Source organism: Phaenicophaeus curvirostris, unplaced genomic scaffold (assembly GCF_032191515.1).
Source record: "Phaenicophaeus curvirostris isolate KB17595 unplaced genomic scaffold, BPBGC_Pcur_1.0 scaffold_160, whole genome shotgun sequence".
Lineage (NCBI taxonomy): Eukaryota > Metazoa > Chordata > Aves > Cuculiformes > Cuculidae > Phaenicophaeus > Phaenicophaeus curvirostris.
Window position 1 is genome coordinate 261,494 of NW_027206780.1, and position 23,215 is coordinate 284,708.

General features: G+C 41.2%; 1 protein-coding gene across 1 annotated transcript in view; it reads right to left on the minus strand.

Annotated features, from left to right (window-relative positions):
• Positions 1-23,215, minus strand: part of ARMH3 (armadillo like helical domain containing 3) — a 127,364-nt gene that overhangs the window by 47,022 nt on the left and 57,127 nt on the right. Inside the window, exon 23 of the mRNA XM_069882508.1 lies at positions 21,191-21,266. Within this exon, the coding sequence (XP_069738609.1) occupies positions 21,191-21,266 (76 nt within the window). The remainder of the gene's footprint in view (positions 1-21,190; positions 21,267-23,215) is intronic.

Below are 23,215 nucleotides of genomic sequence, written 5' to 3' on the forward strand. Positions count from 1 at the left end.
TGCTCTGTACAAAAAAGTGACTGCAGGACACACGTGGCCATAGGAGGCCAGAGGAACAGACAGCAGGAACAAGTTTGGGGCACGTTATCCTAGTCTGGCAGGGCCATGCTAGCCATTCTGCCTTGGTGGGAGCCAATACACTTTCCCTGACCTTTATTTCCCACAATTCTCAGAAAGACTGAAAAAAATAATATTCAGGTGACTTCTATGGTTTCATTCTCTTTAAGTGAGAGTCAGCAGAGAAACAAAGAACCTCTCCCCATGCAAGTAGCACAGGAGAGCAGGAGCAAACAAGAGCGCTTCACATCCTGAATAGCAATTGGCAAACCTGAGTGTCAACAAACTGTAATGACTTACTGCCCCAGAGCACCTCGCTGCAGATTCTCTGTAGTTACATGTTAGGGCAGTTAAAAAGCAATCATATCATCACTTCTTAGAGGTTTTAGCCATTTCAGGGAAAGTGCAGTCAGAATTTACTGCTAAAGCTCACGTTCTGTTCCAGCACTAGCAGGAGTTAGGATTCACCAGAGCCCACTCAGCTGGGGCTGAGTTTGGTGCAGTTCACCTTCCCCGACGGTGAGCATCGTTAAGATCCGGTTCCTGCCCTACCTTTACATGTTAAGTGTTGCTATAGGAAGTGCCAGTCATGTTCAGATTGCAGAGTGCCTGCATGCATGGAGACGGAGACCTCCTGGGAGTGTCAGGCTGCCGACCATGAAGCTGATACACAGGACCTCTTGCGTCAGAGGGTGTCTTGATGCCCTGACCCAAGACTCAAGCATCCTCAAGATCACAGTGCTTAAGAACACCCACACTACAATAATACTTACTTTATATGTATGCACTTAGGAAAAAAAAGATACTTTGCTGAAATAACCAGGACATTTAACCCTTCTCTGGGTTTGAGGCCAATTCCCAGCAAGATTTACTGCTCCTGCCCATTAGTTTCACGATTATACAAACAAGGCTGAGCAAAATTCATTCAGTAGAAACTGATTAAGCAAGAAAACAGACTTTCCAAAGTCTCTGAAGCACTGGAGCTTTCTTTTGTCATTACAACTTAGTATAAAACTTACCATTCTGAAACACAATGGGCAAAATCCCTGCTCCAATATAAAAACTGAAACGTGTATAGCTGAAGATACAAAATACAAATGTGACACTTTTACTAGGAGGTTAAGCTAGCAAGTGATTTCTCCACACTCCCTTACAGCACAGCTCCTCTGTTGTGGCCCATATTCCCTGAGCATGGTGACTGCAGACGGCAGAAAAATGAAAAGCTTGCAGTCCACTGGCATCGTCTTGAATCTCACCTCTGTCCTGCGGTCTTAAAAGCAACAACTCCTCAAAATAAGCCTCAGGAGAGCCCTTCTGTTTAACTGCTGCATGGATAAATTTCAGTAGGTCTAAGGCTGATGAGAATCCTCTCAATGCAAAAATACAAGCCCGAAGAACAGGAATCCAGAGTGAATTTATGTTTTAAATGCAAAATGAGATCTTTGTTCCAGTCTTTAATTGATTCATGAAACCATAAGTTAGTATATCAGCGTACTTAGGTTTGTTTATCACAGGCTGTTGTGTTTTTCAAGATTATCCTTGCACTGTGTAGCCTCATGCCAGCAGCTAGCTGGAGCCTCTTTCATAAAGGTGTTCTGTTCAGGTATGAAGAGGGGAAGACGACTGACCCCTTCTGTCATTTCCTACAATGGTTATTAACCTATTAAAGATAGGTATACAAAATTTGCAGTTTCTTTCTTATTTCAGTGTCTAGCATTATGTTCCTTTTCTGGTTTTGGTATTTTGTCTTCTCAAAGATGCTCAACAACATAGCTCAGGTTTTCTTTTAAAGAAATTAAGACACTGAAACCTTGAAATCATTTTTACTAGCCTCTCATAACTGAGGTTTCTCTGTCCTTTCTTCAGTTTTTCAACATATTTTTTGAGATGGATACCAGACAAAATTGAAAAATATATATGATGGTAAAATGACTTTCCTGCTCCTGTTAATATTTCAAGGGTCAAAGAAACTATTTTAGCTGAACATTTCATAAGAGGACTAGAGTAAATTGGCCAGTCAATGCTTCTTGAGTCACTGCTTTTCAAGATACAGCCCCATTTTACAGACCAACACTTGCTTTTTCATGACCTGCACCGCTCAATGGGTTAAAAAGCAATTCAGATCACACTGCCTCATCTACTTAATTCATTAACCTCCTGCCAGTCTTCCAGTAACTTGCAAAATTTACTGGAAATTCTTATGTCCTTTTTGATCACTGAAAAAATGAGCATGTAGCACTATTTTCATACTCAGCATCTAAGGAACTGCACCCTCGACATCCTTCTGGGGATGCTCTACAAGTGCTTTGCCACATCATGTGTTCCTAGACTCTGCAGCACTGTTATAGATGCACATTGCTAGCTCCAGAAGAAACACTGAGTTTCACATATTCATAGAACTTCAGTAATCTCTGCTACGAAACTAACATACAAAGGTTCTTTAATGCCACTTCTCTCTGTTGTCACAGGTTTACTTCTTGCGCTATAACATGCACGTCAGCAAACAATACTCAGAGAAACAACAGGGAAATTGTAAAGCCAAGTCTGACCAGCAGCAATCTCAATCACAGAATTGTTTAGGTTGGAAAAGACCTTTAAGAGCATCAAGTCCAACCATAAATCAAACACTGCCAGGTCCACCACTAAAGCATGTCCCTAAGCACCACATCTATATGGTTTTTAAATACCTCCAGGGACAGTGACTCCACCATTTCACTGGGAAGCCTGTTCCAGTGCTTGACAACCCTTTTGGTGAAGTAATTTTTCCTGATAACCAGCCTAAATCTTCCCTAGCACAACCTGAGGCCATCTTCTCTTTTCCCGTCACTTGTTACCTGGGAGAAAAGACCAGCACCCACCTCACTACAACCTCCTTTCGGGCAGTTGTAGAGAGCAATGAGGTCTCCCCTCAGCCTCCTCTTCTCCAGATTAAACAAGCCCCAGTTCCCCCAGCTGCTCCTCATAAGACTCTCTGAAACTTTTTGTCGATTGGCAACCTGGTTCACATGGTTTGTCTGCTTTAGCCAAGAGAATGTTTGACACTAAACAATTTGAAGTAGAACCAGTGAATTTTGAAGTTGTCTCAAAGCCGTAGTCTGCAACGTGCTATTTGATCACATCAGCAGTTTTGGGGCCATCAGGCGCAGGAAAGTGACAGGAAGAAAAGTCTCAGCTCTGAAAGTGGCTGCATCCATGTTTCCTCTTAATTAACAATGCTAATAGCATGTAAACGCATTTTTTTCATCTTGCAAATGTGGTAAATAACATCAAGTAAACTGCCAGGGAAGCATTGATTAGAATGAATTTATGAGGATACAATTATATTCTCTCTCCTATGCAGGAACCACTGTCCATCAGCCGATTTCTCCAACGCAGAGAAGAACCCGAGCTGCCATGACCAGAGTCCACTTTGAAGAAAAATCAGCCTTGATATGCTGGATATTTCTAATGGAACAATCTAACAAATACCACATCCCTGTAGCTTTTTGCTTTCTTTACACATAACTGACAAAAAATAGAGCAAAAATCCAATTAAATTCCTAAAAATAGGTCACCTCTAAAACTCCCATATACTTTCTACAAGATTGCCAAGGCGTTCTCATACAGATCTGGACCTAGTCCAACCTGAAATACATTTTGGTGCCCTAAAACCCAAGGAATCTCAAAAGGACAAATTATTCATCAATGTCCCCTACTAAAACACATTCTGCAATGTTGCTAGCACAAAATGGCTGTTTGCTATGAGTGGGCAAAATGATTTATTTAGTATATATACATGCAGCCTCTGAAACATTGCAGTCAATCTGACAGAGAGGCATACAAATGTGAGGATTATGCGGATAAATCACAGGAGCAGGACTGGATTTTACTGTACTTCCACTGCGTGTGTGCATATATACGATCTACAACTAGTTTCAGATGAAGTTTTGTAATATTTTAACATTAAAAGCTCCTGTTTTCTAAAGTCGATTACCACTTTCAAATACCCATCTTCCTACCCCTGTGTATTGACTAAAACATTAAGCTAGAATAAGACAATACACTTTTTGCTTCACGGCTATTGAGAAACTCCTTAACCATGATTAGATCAGCTCAGTTCAACCCAGACCAAAATGATTTCTGGGATGTTCCTACAGCACATTTCATCTAGTACATCTGCATTATTTATGGCATTTACACAAGGAGAACTGAAGGCTTTTATAAACTAAGACACAAATCAATACAAGCTCTTAGCAGATGGGGCCTTAGTAGGGTTCCACAGCAGCATCGTTCCACACCGAGCAGACTCTTTCAACTGAAAAACTGGTACCACAGAAGGAAAGGTTTGATTAGAAAATCAAGAATTAGAGGCACCCTCGGCACCCGCCTTTCAACAAGAACTGTACCTGCCTCATTGAGAGGCTAAACAGTCAGGGCTAAGTTTGCACACAATAGGTCACTTAAATTGCTTCACAACACCAGCCTGCAGAGCAATACGACAGCTCCGTTTCATTCCTCTCCCCAAGCTAAGATAAAACGGCTGTGACACAGATGGCTTTCCCTGTCAGAGGCACTACGGGCTGGGGACGAAATGGATGGGAGGCAAATTCACTTTGGCACTCAGTCAGGTCAGCAGCATGTTCCAAAGGAGACACTTCACAGCCTCCACCCTGTTGGTGCTGGTAGGCAGCACTGGGCAGGAGAACCAGCTGGAGCTGCAGCGCCACAGCTCCTCAGGGAGGAAAGGCTCTCCCCACCTCCACACAGACAGAGCCCACAGCAAGGCCAACATGGGATGGCACATGACAGTAAAATATATAGCTTCACATCTGCCTGTTCCCAGATGATGCTCTTTTACTTCACCTTGGCTGGTCTCTTCTCTTTTACTTTTGAAAAGTAAAAGTGTTCTTTTACTTCTCATAAAGAACAGATCATTATTTGAGGCACCCACAGAAGAAGTCTCCCACCTTGATCCATCTGTTTTCCTAACCCATCTAACTTGTGCACTGAGAATTGATGATAGGGGGAGTTTTTTTGATTTAGTGAAATCAAAGTTGGTCTTCAGAGATCTTGGCAAAAGGACCTTTTAAACATCTATTCATAAAGCAATGCGTGGGGATCTGCAGTAGCCAGAAGGAAAAAGGAATGAAGGACAAAATTATCCAACATGAACTTCCTTCAGAACCTGCAACAGAAAAAATGGATTATGTCCCAGTTCAATTCCTTGCTCTACAAAGGCTCAGTAAAAGGATTTGTCCCCTTAACAAACTGAAAAAAACTAGGGCCTCTAATTTTTTATTTTAAATCAAAGAAGTCTCAAAAGGTCCCACCAACTCAGCCTTTATCTGACAAAGAATAGGCTACTGAACTGATAAAGACCTTTCTTCCCAACCGTTATATTTGAATCAGGACTAGCAAGAACAAAAAAAAGACAAAAATCCTGTTACTTTTAATTAAAATCATGCCTTGTTCAGCTGGCACAGGTTCTACTTTCATGAGATTTATGAGTTCATGATCCTGACAGCTCTCCATGAGTTCCTTCTGGAGAAAACGGGAACAGCAAAAATAACAACTGAAATTCTGAAGTAAAAACACGAGGGAAGAAAAAACTTCTGTGGTTAATCAGTATACTCTTCTTTTTATCAGTGCCCCAGAAAATTACAGACTTGTCTGCCACTCCCAGAAAAGAGCAAAAGGCTGCTAGGCAGGAGACCAGGTCATAGGTAGAGTATAGCCTTGTTCCTCAGACATCTCACTTCTCAACTGCCAAGGTCAGTATTTCCTGTGCACACGCAAGCAGCAGAAAGCCATGCAAGGGGTCGGAGACCTTCTCTTCTGCATGCAAAGCTGATGTGGGCCAAAATGTAGTTAAGAGACTCCTTCAAATCACAATGAACCCTTACAGATACCTAACACGGGACTTCAGCCTTCTGGACTTTAAAGTAGGAACAGATTTAACAAATCACATGTATAACCCAGACAGACGATTCTAAGTAAAATGAAAACCTTCAGTCCTGAAATTACTTGCCTTACCTTTGGTAAAGGCTTTGACGTAAATAGCTGATTCCTGAGAAGCTGCTGACAGATAAAATTTATGTAAATGTTAAAAATTGCTTATTGAGTAAGGTAGCAAAGGCCAGCACAGTGTCTTGACTTTGAAAGTGCCTAGAAATGGGAGCTCAGGTGATGGTGTAAAACCACACAAGAACAAATGATACTACCCCAGAAAGATCTCTCACTTCCAGCTACATGCAATTCAAGATATGTGAGGCAGAGGCGATATCTGTATGCTCAGTAACACGATGGAATTTTATTGAATTAATTTGCATCACCATTGCTTTAAGTTCACATAACCTTTTAGGTATTCCACAGCTTAACTAAGGTTTGCAAGAGGCAGTACCTCTTTGGTTTGAGCTTATCTGATCTTCTGATGTACCCTCTTCTTGTAGACTTTCTTCATCTTCTCTATGACATTTAACATCTTTTACAAACTCCTGTATACTCCCTGCCATCTCTCTCACCACCAGAAAACTTGTCATGTATACAAATGTTCTTTGTAACACATCTGGCTCAATACCTTCAGTCATTCTTCCTACTCCTTTCTGAAATTTTCCTGGTTATCCTATACCTTTTTGAATTTTCTAAGCTCTGGATACGTAGCAAATGAAAGACCAGGTTAATTAATACAAAAGCTCGCCTTGCCTTTGGGAATCAATTCCAATGGAAGATAATATACTGTTTATCGAGGGAGAAGTGTTAAGCTAAGAAGCAAATAAAAAATAGATATTATAGCTGGATAAGAGAGAAGCTTCACTTTAGACCTAGACACTGGAATGATATTAAACACCACAACTGACAGTTTAATTGGTGCAGTTTAAATATTTAATCTACAGTGGTACAGCAGCATAAACAGTAGGGGGAAAAAAAAAAGAAAACAAAGAAAACCAACAAGTTTACAACAGAGCTGCTGAAATGGTGCTGTGGAAACATCAGGATATGTGCAAATCCCAGGCCCAGCGTTGAAAAGGATAGGGGTTGGTTTGTGCATGTGTGTGGGTAGTGCACAAGCAGCCAGGTCCCTTACTCTGATGAAGGGAGTATGAACTCATATCCTAACGGATGGGGCAAGTTTTCTAATGAGAAGTTAAAATAGCTTTTTTTTAAGTTTTCCTTGAATTATTTACCATTGTCCTCCTCCAATAATTTCAGGCTGTTGCCACAATTCTGGTGCTGTTCAGCTTCTTGTGTTTCCATTTTCATGGTTTTCAGAAAAAAAGTCTTGGGTATGCTCAGCAAGTTCTGAGAAGGGCTCTGAGAACCAGGAAAATCCACATGGTTTTCCCCTCTAAGTTTGCCCTGAAACTTCAGCAGTATGGAGAATACTGAACTGCTGGAGCAAGATGAAAAGCAAACATCTGCCCTTCTGGTGAGCTTTACACTTTTCAACGGGAGCAGAAAACCAAGCTTCAGTACCCGGATAAACTCCTTTTTGGGTGGCAACTCTGGAAATTTGCCTCTATAGTTTCAGTTCAGACATTTCTCACTCCTTACCCTCAACCGTCATGTGGTGAACCTGTGTGAGGTTAGCACCATTCCTGGGTTTCAGCAGCACAACAAAGAAAAAACACAGCAAAGCCTCAGAACGCGTCCTCTACGGCGTGTGCCACTTCTGTACAGGAAACCCAGAATATTTCTGGTCTGGGAAAAGGGCAGTAAGATTATAAAATGGTGGTCAAAAGAAAAATACAGACATCTTTCCTCAGGCTAGGAAAAAGCATGCTGTGCTAAACAATTTAATAATTAAACTAAAGAAGAAAATACCATTGTAATTAACATACAAAGAGCCAGTATGGCCTCGCTAATCTCATCACGAAGAGATCGAATAAAGTAGCCTGCGTTTTATGGAGCAATTTAATCTGGCAAGCAATTAATCGTAAGAGCACTAAGTCAAGCGAATAGATTTCCCTTTAAGGAGATCACATCCATCATCTGTAATGTATTCTAAACTGCAATTTGTTAGCCAGCCCCTGAATTTTACAGAAGACATTTACAGTCTTCCTTTAGCGGAGAAGTGATCCCTGACTGACAGGAGGGAGTGGCATCAGTCTTTCTGAACCAGCAAGCCTATTAACACTAATAGGTTCTGAATCATTGATGCAGGAAGGAAATAACTTATAAAAAGCAGCTACAAGTTTTTACAGGCCTTACACTTTAAAAAAACATTCCAGTAGTATTTACCAGACTATTTGAATCATGTCCTAATCCGCTGACCAATCTGATCTGACCCATCTCCGTAATGGCCTGGAGCTGATAACATTAATGACGGGGACAAGGGGAATTAAAACCAAAAAAAAATTAAAACAACTCTTGCTCACTGAGAACCTCAGCAGTCATCTCCTACCTGCGCTCTGTATCTCAGTCACAAGATAAGCCTTCCCTGAACCAGATCCATTTAGACTGTGATTTTCTAACCAATTGCAAACTACCGCAGACCCTCAATGCTTTTAATGTTAGAAATCCTTTCACTTTCACCTTTTTTTTATTTATGGTACTGCCTGCTCATTTGCTCGTGTTACACGGTTCCCTCTAGCTTCAGAGCTTCCACCGTACTCGTGTTCCCCACTACGTAAGTAACAACCAGTTTTCACTTTGTTGGATTGGGCAAAGCACACACCAAATGTCCTTTGGAAGGAGATGAAGATTCCTGTTGTTTAGGTCTGCACCTATTCCCACCCAAGTTTATAGAAGATGCATTTGAGGGCTTTTTTCTAGGAAAGGATTTCTGTTGAGTATTTTTCTATCTTACTGTGTAGAGGGCAATATTGTTCTGCTTGAGTGCACAGTTTGGATCATGAAGATTAGCAGGCTGAAAGCAATCAAGGCTCACACCCTCTAGGTGCCCTTGGGCCCAACCAATTTCCCTCTAAACAACAGCAAATGCTTTAAAAAATAAAAAAAGTGTTACCAGACAGAAAAAAAGGTCCCCAAGAACAATTAAGTGCACCTAAATCTTAACGAGGACCACTACACTTCATCAAAAGATACGTGGTAACATTTCACTTCATCTCAACTCAACTCAAGTAACGCTCTGGGCTATGTGTGAAAAAAAGCTTGCTAGAGAAACGCAGCTTCTGCCAGTGCCTTCCTGCCCCACTGTCACTCAGAATCAATTCAAAAGACAGATTTCTTCAGAGTAATGACAGGATGAGACCTATGCCTGGCTGCTTTCAGTCCTCTTTCATCCCGATGATTTCCCTTATGCTCCGCTCAGATTGAAGGCTTGAATGTAAAGTAGCCCCATGCCAAATCAAAATTAAGTAAATTGTCCTGGAGATAAAGTGCAATGAAAAAATAAATCCATGTGCTGTGTTCCGGACCAAGTTCAGCTGGTATTACCTTATTCCAAAACCAGTTTAAACAATACTCACATTTAACTGACGATGAGTAAATAATACTGCTTTACTGCACTGACAAGAAAGCATAGGGAAAAACTTATAAAAGCAAAATTAATCAAAGTACAGATTTTGATACTCCAAAGTAAAAGCAAAAACCAAACACAGCAAGAAGATGGCTCAGCTGAGGAAAACTCCTGATGGCCAAGCCCTTGAACTCCTCTGACACAAACCTAAGCGCACAGTATTGTTTCCGGATGCTTTCCTGCTATATAACATTATACTTAGAGTTAGACCAATACCACATTAAAATGACAGCAAGCACAAGTACAATTCATTTAACAATTAATCTACCCTAGCTATCATTTTCACTTGTCATTAACTGCTTCTTAAATGCCCTGAATTTCATATAACCATAGACTCTTCCTTTAAACATACACACAGGGGAATATGCCATTATAGGCATTATTCAGAGAAGTGCTTTCTGTCCCCATCATCAACTACAGCATTAATCATACTGAGAATAGTTTCTTCTCACAAATGACTGAGTTGCATAGTTGGATCTCATCAGGAGGATCCAATTTACTGATAAGTTCACAGACAGCAGACTATACTGGGCATCTGCAGCAACACATACTGTGAATTCTCTAGTTTTTACCCTTTTCTCACCTTTCAGAGAAAGAATATAGAGGCCGAGCACCACAAGCCCCCACTGATTTATGTAAGTGCTCTCCTCAGCATTGTTAGCAGACGGACCCAGAGTTAACATATAGCACAGCACACTCAGAGGAAACACAAGCTTTCTTGTTTCTTTTACCATTTGACAACACAGTGAGGAGACGGCTCTCTCAAACAAAATGAGTTATGTTGGAAAGGACTTTTGGAGGTTATGTGATCCAACTTTCTATTCAGCATAGGGCTAGTTAGACCAGTTTGCTCACTGTGCATTCAGGCAAGATGCTAATAACTCAAGGATGGAGACTGCGCAACCTCCCTGAGCAATCTGTTCCAGCAGGGGATCACCCACGTTGAGAAGAATCTCCCTTATTGCCATCTGACTTATTTTATTTCCTAGCCAAACTTGGAGTAGTCTTGTTTTGTGGCTTTTCCTTTCTGACAGAAGTTTATGCTGAGAGTGGAAATCACCAAATAAGGAAGAAAAATAGGTGCGATCCAGTGAGATTTACACAGCCTGCTCCTTCAATGAGAATGAAGATGTCAGAAACGGGCTAGCTTGCAAACACTAATGAACAAAGGAATCAAGAACAACATACAGCAGACCCGTTGCCTTCCAAGTTTAGAAGGGAATGTCTGGCTCAGGAAAGCTCATCACAAATGTCCATAAAATGTTAATGTCACGCTCAGATTCCAAAGCAAAGTGTTGCAAAATTATAAGGACATTAAATAATCATAAAAAAGTATAAGTAAAAGCAACTGGCCTTTGTTCATGTGCACTGCCCTGCTTAAGTGGCTCCCTGTTAATCCTTCAGACACCTCATGAAGGACACTATACTAAGTATATCATACTCGCATCCCTCTGTCAGCAGCAGGAGCTTTACATTAATTAACACAACACAACCTTCTGGAAGAAGGATTCAGCTTCAAATTCCTCATCCAAAGTGTGGGCACCATCACAAGTTTGTTTAGAATACAAGGCATTTATCCGGCCCTCAAAGCACTTGTCAGCTACATTTTCTATAGTGGATAGAAGCATTTTTTCACAGTACCCAAACCCATCGTTGAAATTCAGTGCTTTAAAGTTTGAAATCATCCTTCCCTTGGCCACAAAGGTTGCATTACTTCCCATCCCACACAGACTCAAAAACTTTCCATAATACAACTAATGAGAAGAAAAATGTCACTGTAATTAACACACAAAATGATAACCTCATTAATTGCTAAAGCAGCAACATGAAAAAGCTTTTGGGCTTTCAAAGTCTTACGGCAAAGTCAGGCAAAAGGATTGCCAGGGAGCTTTTAAGGTCATTCCGCTTTCGGCCACCCTCAAACAAAGACACGTTGAAACCAGGCTTTTACATCCTATCAACCAGGACTCCACTGCAGCAAGATGCCAACATGTCAGCAATTTCCTACTCAAGCCTCCCAGCCAAGCAACACCCGAGTTCTCACTATTTGGGCTCATGGCAGTGCTGTCTCAAGCCTAGTACAGAAAACTGAAGCTTTAAGCAATGCTTGTGTCGATATTTCTCTTAACAGCAAGAACAGTTAATCAAAACCACTCTGCGCTAAGATGGCACAAGCAGAACACATGCTTAAATCCCTGCAGAGTCCCATCAGTGACCACTGATGCCAGTGGACATAAACACTTTTCAGCATATTAGCCTAAAACTGGTGTAACAGACCAGTGCCGCTAAGAGAGACTGTCCTGCTGCCCCTGAAGCTGAGCTGCTTGTCGCACACCCTCCACAGGGCTGACACAACTACTCACATATCTGTATGCAATGAAAGCTCAAGAACTGACCCAAGTCTAAAACATGTTGTTTTGTCCTTTTTTTCCCACCTAGATAGTTTTATCCTGGTCAGGTCCTCAGTCTTCTTCACATGCAGCTGCACAACGCAGGCTGCTCCCTACAGAAGGGGTGGCAGGAATGGATGCCAGGTGAGTCAGCTTGCTCAGCAACACTCAGTTTATCCAAACAATCACAGAAGCACAGGGTGAGGAAGCACACTGGGGCAGTTTTGCCAGAGTAACATCTTTCAACGAAAGCCTTACCAGCATGAGATATCAGAATCCACTACCTGCCACAGATTAATTCTTCATGAGATCACCGTTACCTTAATCTGCTTGGCTTTGATAGCTGAGAAACAGCCAAGCACACGGGCATTTCTGACTGCCAAACCTTTAGCATCCCTTGAGACAGGCAACAGAAATCTGTCCTCAAAGCTAAGGCAGAAATTGCTACTTCAGAAGCATGACACCATCATTTTCTGAATTATTCTTCTAGTTACAAGTTAGAAAAAAAAAAAGATCCTAAAGAATAAAAAGGGTAATAACAAAAGGTTGCATTCTGGGATTCTCAAACAGCAGCATTCTCTCAAATACCCTGGCACTTCAGCCAATTTAATTCAGGACCACCTGAACTTCTGGTATCTCTTATGGTTTCTATCTGAACACACAGATTAATATTTTCACATCTTGGAAGGGGGAAAAAAATATCACAATTCACTTGAGCCCCCTTTTTTCTCCTCCAGGCAGCATTTTACTTTACTTAGTCTTGGCTACACCAACCAGTATTCACCGATGGTTGTGAAGCCATTTTGCTGGTGGGGCAAGACAATCTTCTCTGCCTTCAGTGGGAAGAGCTCCTAAAACCCAATTGGTTTAACTTAGAAAGCTAGGATGTGTGTTTCTTTTAATCAACAAAATATTACAAACAAGATGCCCTCCTCTCACAGTTCCCTGGGAACTGAGCTTCAGATTCTGGTGCAGTCTTCAAACAGACTGCAGTTCTGCAGTCACACTAACAATGTTTTATCCTTGCTCCCAGTTCAAGGTAAGGAAGGTACTTCATTACCTTAATGATCAGATGTACTTAATGAGCAGGTACAGGAAGAATTTACAGAGCATTTACAATTCTAGAGCAAAACCAAATCTCAGGCCCCCCCACTAGTATAAGATAATAAGAAATACACGTTACTGGATTTTAAAAAGCTTTTTTTTTGTAAGAACACATCCCACAGCCCAGACTTTCATAGGGAATAATAATTCTGGATGCTGCTGTGAGCAACAGATTTCTTTTAAACAGAAAGAGCAAACCAGCATTATACTATGTCGTTTTTCAAGGGATAAAGGTTTTATGTAAGCTCACAATGATTTTTACATTGTTTGGGTTATGATGAAAGCCATTTAATGTTCTCTCTCCATTAAAGCAAATCTTGAAAGCTAGGTTTGAGACCAGTGGAGATCAGAGTCCCTTATATTTACCCAAAGAATAGGAACAGCATGGGCAAAGTTTTGACAAGCTATAAACAGCTGGTTCAAACTGTGCTTCAATCATGTTCCAGTAGGGCCAGTTCTTGGAGCCAAGAGAATTTCGTTACAGAGGCTATTCATGTCTTGCTTCTGGGCTGCATTAGAGCAGCCAAAGATGTCGACTGTAAGGTTGAAATCTATCAATTAAGAGTTGAACTCAGGCCAGCTACAGCACCACAGAAATAATTAAGACTGTTCTCATAAACAGGATGAAACACAATACAACCATTGAAAGTGAAAAAACAGCATGCCTTTTGGGATTTTGTGCTGCAAGAAAAACACTGGGATGGTTACAAGACTGCATCTTAGCTCTGCAGTACATGCTTTAATCTATTACTGAGCTCATGCTTAACTTGTCTGTGCCCAGCAAGTGGATTCAAGACCAAAGTATCTGCAAACAAGTCAGAAAAATAAGTTCTGACCAATAAAATACTATGTCCACCTCTGAGATGAACCAAAACCACTCCCAATGCAAACATACATTCTCCACTACTTTTATGTTTCTAGACAGAAAGGTATTTTGCAAGCAAAACAAGAAAGAATTTCTTTCCTGGTGCAACAACAAGTGCAAAGTCACTTGCATAAATCACACGGGAAGCTACAATCACATTGAGAAATCTCTTTCACTTTTCTCCTCTACTGACTGTTCTCCCAAAGTTCCAGACCCTGAATTTACCAGCACAAAAGCAGAAACTATATGCCAAACATTACATTTCCAAAGCCGAATACAGAGCTTTGAAGAAAAACCTGCTGGCAGCTTAACCAACTCCATTTTCTAGTCCCAGAAAATGTACCCATGAATCCAGTAAATAAGATCCACAGACACAAATTCCCCTAGTCACAGGACAGTTGCACTTGGTACATAGTAGATGAAATCTGGGTCACAATCCTTCAGTAACGGACGAAGCTTTTCTCAGCAAACTTTGCTAAGTAGCCTACAGATCTCGGCTAACCTTCCAAACCATTCAGATTGCAAGAAAGAAACATTTCCAACAAAATGGCAGGAAGACAAAGGCTTGTAAGGGAGTAAACTTTGCGGTGAGATGTTCACCTTATGAAAATTGCGTGAACTGAGATACTTGCTGAACTTAGGAAGAGCCTGCCAAACAGCATCTGTGCTGTCGAAGAATTTCCTTTCTGCCTGGCAAACAACCCTCCCTTGAACAGATGCCTCAGCTTTATGGCAATCCTTACAGAGCAGCTGAAATACCAAAGTGGATCCTTTTGCAAGTTCTATCTTAAGAGGGCAACCTGTTGACTTCATGACATAAGAAAAGGAGACAAAAGTAGCCGATACAATTGCAGACTTTGAAAAGAAGGTAAGAAAGCCAGTCAAGCAAGGCTGCCGTCCTGGGAATAAATCACTTCCAATTCAAGCTCAACCCCCCAATCCCAGAAGACTCGTTTACATTCAAGATGAGATTTTTATAGAGAAAGCGATCCCTGCAACATAGCTTTCAAGTGTGTTGAAGAAAGCAAGTTGCAGCATGGCATCTCAGATAGAGGCATTTCTTTGCCATATAAACAGCTTTGCTCAAAATCAGCATGAGCTCTAGAAACCTTAAGTCACCAGGGAAAAAAAATCCAAAGACATTAATCCTCCCGAAAACCTACTGAAAAAAAGTTCATTAAAGAAAAAACAGGTTTGACATTGTCAGAATCCATTTCAGTTGCTGCTGCCCGGGAAGGGAAGTTACTGGCAGAATGAAGAAAGGTGACCTAGGATGCACCTGACTTGCTCAACCACACTGCTGCGTTAGTGGAACTGGAACAGCACTCAGCTAACAGATTTGCTCTCTGGATTTGGGCCAGTGTCAGAGACAACGTTTAATTAAGCCGCTGCATGAATGAGAAAGGATGAAGGAAAATTATAGCAGAATGCAATTGGCTACGGCTCTGTAAGAGAAGCACACCAAGACGAATCAGCTAGTAAATAAACAGCAATAACTGGAAACTAAACACCACTGTCTCAAGAAGAAATCATATAATGCGAAAGAAATGAAACACTGAAGTTGCATGTCTAGAGAAAAACACTAAACATTAATAAATATACTGTAAATATGGTAGAGTGCCATGAAAAGGAGAAACAATGCACCCTGAGATAGAAGTGCTTCTTTCATTCTTTTTTATTCTTCTGTTAAATGTTGCTGGTCACAATGGCCTGGCAGTAAGGTCTTTCCCTTTCAATCCACCTGCTTCTTCTCTTCAGGTGCCAGCCAACTCTAGAATCTGTTCACATCAAAATTTGTTGTTCCTAGCAAATGAACTTTCCATACCAGAATACCCTAAGGTCAAGTGAAAAACAAGCAGTGGTGGCAGATGAACTCTGAGAAATCAAGCTCCAGTTCGCCCACTATGGTATTTCAGGACCTGTTTTGCTGTGCCAGAATCCTTATGTAACAAGAAAAGCACACAAGAAACACATGAAATCACAGGAAGCATCTACTAACTTTGCTCCTTCAATGAGTAGCGAAGTGATCAGAGGTCCTAGGAAAGACCTAGAACCAAGCCAGAATCCTCATCTAGAATCCAGTTTCAGTTTTTCAGCATCATAATTTTTTAAGGCTACCACCTGAAAAGTGTGAACTAATTCTTCAAATTGTTTCTGTGAATAAAGCATAAAGATTTTCTTACAGCATATTAGTAATAATTTGATCCTTAAGCTTGGCAAAATTGTATTAGAATTGTAAAGTATCAATAAAATACATTTAGGAGTTTCTCCTTGGGTTTTGTAGCTTTTTTAAAAAAAATTTGTTGACTGTCTAGTACTGGCCTGCGATCTGAGCTCTGTCAGACTGATTAGCAGTGACAGCACGTCGGAGGTCATTACCATTAAACACACCTCAGTGAACAATTCAATGGAGTTGTTATTCCACCAGTGGTGGCCCTCAAGTTTTAAAATCGATAGGGAACGAACTCCAGACCACACCAGGCAAACCTGCATGCCCAAGCAGCCTCTGCCGGCCTGAGCCAAGAAGTTCTGCAAGGTCCATCAGTCCCACCGTACGTACGCACCCAGCACAACAGCTACTGCTGAAGGGAGTAACACTGGGCTGTCCTTAGCCAACAGTCACTGTTCACGTCACAGAAATCAGAAATGAGCAAGTGGCATGCTTTTTTCAGCTTGGAAATTATGACTTTAAATTAGCCCATTGTCAAAGGCAAGATGTTTGTGTGTGGTTTACATGTGAATATATATATTTGTAAGTATATGTATGTATGCACACTTCTACACACAGTCTCAGCTGAGTGTAATCCATAGGCCTCTGCTCTATAGAAAAGCACTTATCTATCAGCAGGTCCCCTGCATAAATGCCACAGCCATCCACTACAACATGACTGTCAGCATCGTTTAGCTCTTCTCTCCCCATGAACAGATGCTAAATCCTTTGCTGTAAAGTGGAACAATGCTGAAGGTACTGTGTGGACTGCTTCCAGCCAGTCACTTTCTAACAAATACATGAATGGAGCCTCCTCCTCTGTCAAGCTTTTCAATAAGCGCAGTTCTATGGAGTGCTCGTATTTTATCGTGAGCTATAGCTTCAGAGGAGGATTCCAGGTATCCTACAACAAACAAGCACAGCCCAGTTTGGCTTTCTTTCACCTAAGTGAAACTGTAAATGTTCCTTCAGAGTGCTCCTGCCCAGACTGGTAGCAAGCATGACCATTTTATACACATCCATGTGATGCTTTTAAGTGTTCTTCCCGAATCCCCAGTCTCTCCTTTACAATCCCAAGAGCAGCCTTAGGAGAAGCATCACCTCCTGTACAAAGAAAGAATATCGTACAAGGTGGCTCATGTGGAACGAAAGTGAATGAAAGCACCCAAGCAAGGACTGCAGCATATGCTACAACAGCACGCAAAACGCCTTTTTAAAAGAGAAATCCTATCACCTAGTTCCATACCTCAAACTTACTCTGTGCTTGATGAAAGGGTTTCAATGAGAAAAATAAAATTACTTTAAAAATTATGATGGGACTGAATTTCAGACAATGGGGAAACTCACTCTACTAATCATTGAGTTAATCTATTTATTCACCTTGAAAAAAATCCTGATCAGGAAAAAGTCTATTAAAAGAATACAGGGATTCGGCTGCCACCTTCCTCACTGACTAAGCAATCAGAAGCTGCCCCTTTGAACCCTGCGTTAATAAACTTCTCATTAAATGCAAACCTGCACAATGTTATCTTGAAGAGGCTCGTTAGCTTAAAAAAATTACTTGTCTCAAAATGTGCTTATTTCCTCATAGGTGAGAAGGTGAGTTTTCAAACCACTAACTGCTGCAGCCTCTTATTTCAAACCCATCAGCGCTGCAGCTGTATCTTGCAGTCCATCACGTCTCAATTACTTATGTAAACCACAGAGACAAATGCACAGGCAGACATCATCATCATTATTACAGGGCAGGACAGCAACAGGGATCTCTCATTCCAGTATATGCTATGTACAATTTCAGACAGATAAGGCTACTATTATTCTCTCTTCTTCAAATTTTCATTTACTTTAGGTTGGACAGAAGTTATGAATCACCTGTAAAAAGGAGAGGTAGGGAGAGTAGGTAGGAATAGTCTCCCTGTCTCTCAATACTCAAAAGGAACATTCATGACTGCTGTTTTCACTGGAGTAAGGACTACAGAAAACAGATAATCAGCAACAACAAAGCTCAGTCAGACTGCCTACTGGAGAATGCAGTCCAGCTAAAAAGTACAGCTAATATCATAACAGGATACACAAAGCGGGATCTCTCTCCGCAGCTCATTTTAACTAAGATTGTGTCAAAGATTCCCCAGGTCTTTCTCATCCTGACTCATATTAAAGCAATTAATCAGACGACCCTGTCTCTCCAGCACTATGGGATACAAGCAGGACTGTTTCATGTGTGTCCCCAACAACTACTCCTGTAACAAAAAAGCATTGCACCCTTGAAAAGCTGTAAGCAGCTCACCACTCCTCTCCTGACAGAAATGCAGGAGAATTTAAGACAGTTGTTCAAACCTACCACATGCATGTACACAGAGATGTTTTTGCATTTATCTTTCCCACCAAAAGCCTTAGGAAAAGAAAATTACACTTTTTATTTATTTATTTTTAAATAACTGTTGTAATGAGATGAAGATCTAAACCAAGGGGTGACTTTGCACTGTTACAGCACAAAGCAGGTAATCATTGCTCATAAAAACTTCCCAGAACAATGGAACAAGCTGAGGGACAACTCCAACATGAGGTGGATTTCTCTAAACTCATCCCCTTCACGGCAAAGGCATCCAAGTAAGAAACCATATGCTAAGACAAGTCTTAAGGGGAAACCCCAGGGGCACAAACAAACAGGCAATCCAGGCAGTAGGCAGCTAAGCCAGATTCTAACCAGTATGTCTCTATCAATTCATAAGATAATCACATCTTATGAAAATATGATCACTCAGTAATATACTGTGTTTCATTAATGAAGCCCTCAGCATGGCAGCCCTAAAGGGTTTATTCTCCTCAAGCATCCCCTCTCCCTGTTCCCCTTTGGTGACTGGAGCTTACACCGTCTCTGACTCTGCAACACAGAGCAAGAAGTACACGTGCACGCAGCTTTGGTTTGCACCCCTGCTCCAACACCAGAAGCAAACAGCTGGCCCTGGTATTAAGGGTTTTCCTACAGACCTTGCTGCAGAAGTGGGACAGCCAACAGACCAGGGCAGAATGATCTTTCCAAACAGACTGCAGAAAGCTTCAGATCTTGGAAGGCTCGAGGCATTCCTCAAAGAATTATCCTCTCATCCTTCTGCTCTATGATTTGCAACTTTCAAACATCCAATTTCAGTCTTCAGGCCAAAGAAAGAGTATTCCATTATCACAGACCCATCACTTCATCCACCTTCCATGTACCGACACAAGTCTTTTGAAACTTTCTAAAGCAAGTTCTCTCAAAAAAAAGGCGTCTAGTCCTAGTCAGCACTCTGACAGCACGATGGTTTAGTCACCTTCACAAAAGCACAGTACCTTTGGATTTCTCAAACTTGCAGTAACTGGCTGTTCTGAAATCCATACAGTTAAAGAAACTTCAAATGTAATATTTTTACTGTGACAAAAAACCAAGTAGGTGAAATGCCCATCCAACCACATTTTTTTTTAAAAAAAAAGGAAATGGGCTAAGTCAGACAGACTAACTTCTCTGAAGTCTAATCCCTCTCCAGGCCTTGAATCATCTCTAATTTAGACCTTGTCTAATGTCACTGAGTGAAAAGCCATGAAAGTCATTCATGAAAACTCCTAGAGACAATGAAAGACCATACAAAATTTCACCATACATCAGCAATTGAGTGGAGCAGGGGAAAACTCCCAGAAGTCTAGAAGAAAAATGCATCAGAGTTTTCACTAGTTCCAGACAGCACCACGCACTGAACATGTCTGGCACAGGCAGTGCCGGAAAGGCTCCTACGGTGCCAGTGTTCTGGTGGTATCTGGTCTCAGTAGCATGCTCATTTTTACAAAAGCAGCTGCTAAGCCAACAGGAAAGGAGCCAATGCAAAATCTTGTTTGCACAAACCAGAGGTGAGCAGAAACCCTCTGCAACCACCTGCATTTATCTCTTCCCAGTTTAAACTTCTCTCTCTGGGTATACAGAGAATTCCCCAGGCTAACACTTTGTGTCACATTAAATGACATTAATTTTCTAACAGCTATCCATTCTGCTGCTTCATTCTGAGTGCCCACAAGTGAGTCTGCCCACAAGCGTTCATTTATGTCTGTTTACAAAAAATAAAAATATGGATAGTAGCAAAATAAATCTTCAGGAGCCATATGTGATATTATTAAACTTACAGACTTACTAAGAGAACCTTTACGGTGGTTTATAGACACCTAAGATGTATATTGACTTGAAAGATGCCCTCAGAGAGTTTGTCTTAGACAATCTCTTTTGTAGTGAGGAAAATGACATGTACTAGCAGTGTACTAAAGTACTGAGCTACTTGGTGTTACAGACACCAAGTGTCTGGGGTGACTGGAAAAGTGATGAACGGATATTTTTTCAATATAAGTGCTCCCATCTTTTATGGTTTGTTTACAAGCCAATAGCTAAACAGCAAATTCTCTCCCTCAACATTCTTCCATTTTCCAATCAATCAGATCCACAAGCCTCTTTCTCAGTATCCAGCTTGGTTGGTACAAGCTGCTTCAGAAGCCAGGAAAAGAAATAATTGCTGTCATGAAGCAATATAGCATAAAAGCATTCCTAGATATTCCTTAGCCTTACGAGCAGAACACAACTTCTGCCCTTGAACAGGAAGAAGAGGTTTTAGAGAATACTGAAATGTCCTCAAATAATCAGTTTTAAACATACAAAAATCTTGCAATGTTAAAAGAGGCCTCAAATCTGCTTATTACAGCCGGCTTAAAGTCCCCTTCATAGCTTCACAGAATTGCAATAGAATCACGCAACAGAAATCCATTACGTCCACAATTGTTCTGCCAGCACAGCATTGTTCCCTACTGTATAACTTATCCCAAGAATGCTGTGAGGATTAATTCATTACAGCCTGTGCCATGCTTTGAAAGCACTCAGTTTACAGAAGAGCTGAGAGAATTATTAGAGAGAGGACAATCAAACCCTGGTGATCCTCTCTTTATCCCAGTGGGCCCTGTTTAGAGCAGCAATTTAACTCAACAAGGATAACAAATTCAAAACCAAATTCAACTCAACAAATGTGAAAGTGTCATGATGAGAATGCAGTCACAGAGGACACAAGTATCTCTAAAATGTTTCTTGTACTCCTTACCTAATATTGACTAATGCATGGGTCACCTTGCTTGCAGGCTCTTTCCATTGACCAGCATTGGTAGAAAGCCTTAGAACTGAAAGAAAAAGACAGTTAAGAGTGCTGGCACAGAACTGGCAATTTTCTAACCCAAAAACGTCAAAGAAATTTGCTTTGCTGAGATACTAGTGAGGAGCCACATCAAAACAAAGGACAGATTTGATACAACCTGTGATCCAGGGAAGAATTTCCCTTCATAGAATAATGGAATTGTTTGAGTTGGAAAGGACCTTAAAGGTCATCTAGTTCCAGCCCCCCTGCCATAGGCAGGGACACCTCCCACTAGATCAGGCTGCCTAAGGCCCCATCCAGCCTGGCCTTGAACACCTCCTTCAGAGCCCATCAAAGAAATGTAAGGAAAATGGAAGAGATGAGGAGAATAAGATAGTGACTGGGATATAGCAAGTAGAATAGATAGAAGAGCCTAGGTCCTCCTAATTGCTTTTATCACCACATATTAAAGTCCTTTTCCCCCAGAAACAGGAGAGCATCCCAGGTCTACGATATCTTTTATTCTGCTTTTCTCCTCCAGCTTCTATTTTAGCAAGGTTCCATCTGAACTGTACTACAAGCTGTGATTTAAAACCAGCCCAGCAGTTATGGATTCTTTACTTCCCTGTTTATCTGGAATTGCACAGGGAAATCACACACCACATTAGGGCAGGCTGTAGGAATGAGGGTGTTTTTCTGTTGCACAGATGGTCTCTGACAGACTTGGGAGCAGATCTGGAAACATTCCGCAATAGAAAGAACTTCTAGGAAATCAAATTCTTTTCTGCTAGAGCACCCAAAATAATTATTTACGTTAGAGTCTGTAGTGTTTCTATGGTGGCTGTTACCTGCACATCTCTTGGTAAAAAAGAAACAATAACAGATCCTATACCACATTACTAGATTAACTTCCCTTATTGCCTGAACAGAAGAGAATTTTCTATGAACTGGAATATACAGGGTTTGCCGGATATTGCATTCCATAAGAAAGGGTCACCTTCAACTCAGGCGCGAAGGAACAGCATATCATCAGAATTTAGGATCATCTAGAAACACAGATGCTACGAGTGAATCCATAAGCACAGTGGCTGCATATTCATGCCTATTACCGCATGAGAGAAGCTTTCAGTCCGGCAGATACAGATAAAGTTCAGATTCAGGACAAGAAAAACAAACAAATAAAACCGAAGGCCACTAGATTACACCTCTGCTAGCATTGTGGAAAGTTTCAGCCACACTAACAGGAAAAGTAAAGGATAAAGCAGCTTTGTCTTCTGTGCTAACAAATGTCCCGAAGCTATGGGACAGAAGCGTGACTGTAGCCCCAGTGACATGGATTGACAAACCAATGGAAGCTGTCAGGACACCTGGCTAAACTGTGCCCCTCACCAACTTGAGACAGTGCTACCTTCTCACTTCCTATGCGACCATTACACGTCATCTGCAGAAAAAAAGAAGCCAGCTCCGAGTAACATTATTTTGTCAAACAGAGATACTGTACTTGAATATCTGAAGTAATGTATTCAGAGAGAGTTTCCATTCAGGCATTAACAACGTTAATTCAAAGGGGTTTGCTCTGTGTAGCAGGATGGAAAACATTCATGAGACAAATGAATTGTTTCAACAGGTCAGATATGTAGCCCTAACTGAGTAAGTATTTGAGTGCATTATTCTTTCATTCCACTTCCCTTCAGCTTCTGCAGGCGATGGGTTTGAAAAATCACTGGCTAGTAAAAGCACCTCATCTTACTAGCTGCAGTCCTTGAGAGTAGGAAATGGGTTAGCAAAAACTCTTATGTGCTCAGGGGGAACAAAAATGGCCAAGTGATCCCTTATGTAACTGAAGAAAACTGTAGGAAATTTGTACAAAAGGGCAGTTCATTTCTTCTTGCAATTGCTGGGAGTATTCAGCTACTTTTATTTATGTGAAGATGGTTCTCTGCTATAACAGAAGAGTTGTGTAGCCAACTGCCTCTCTCCCACTGCCCTTTAACT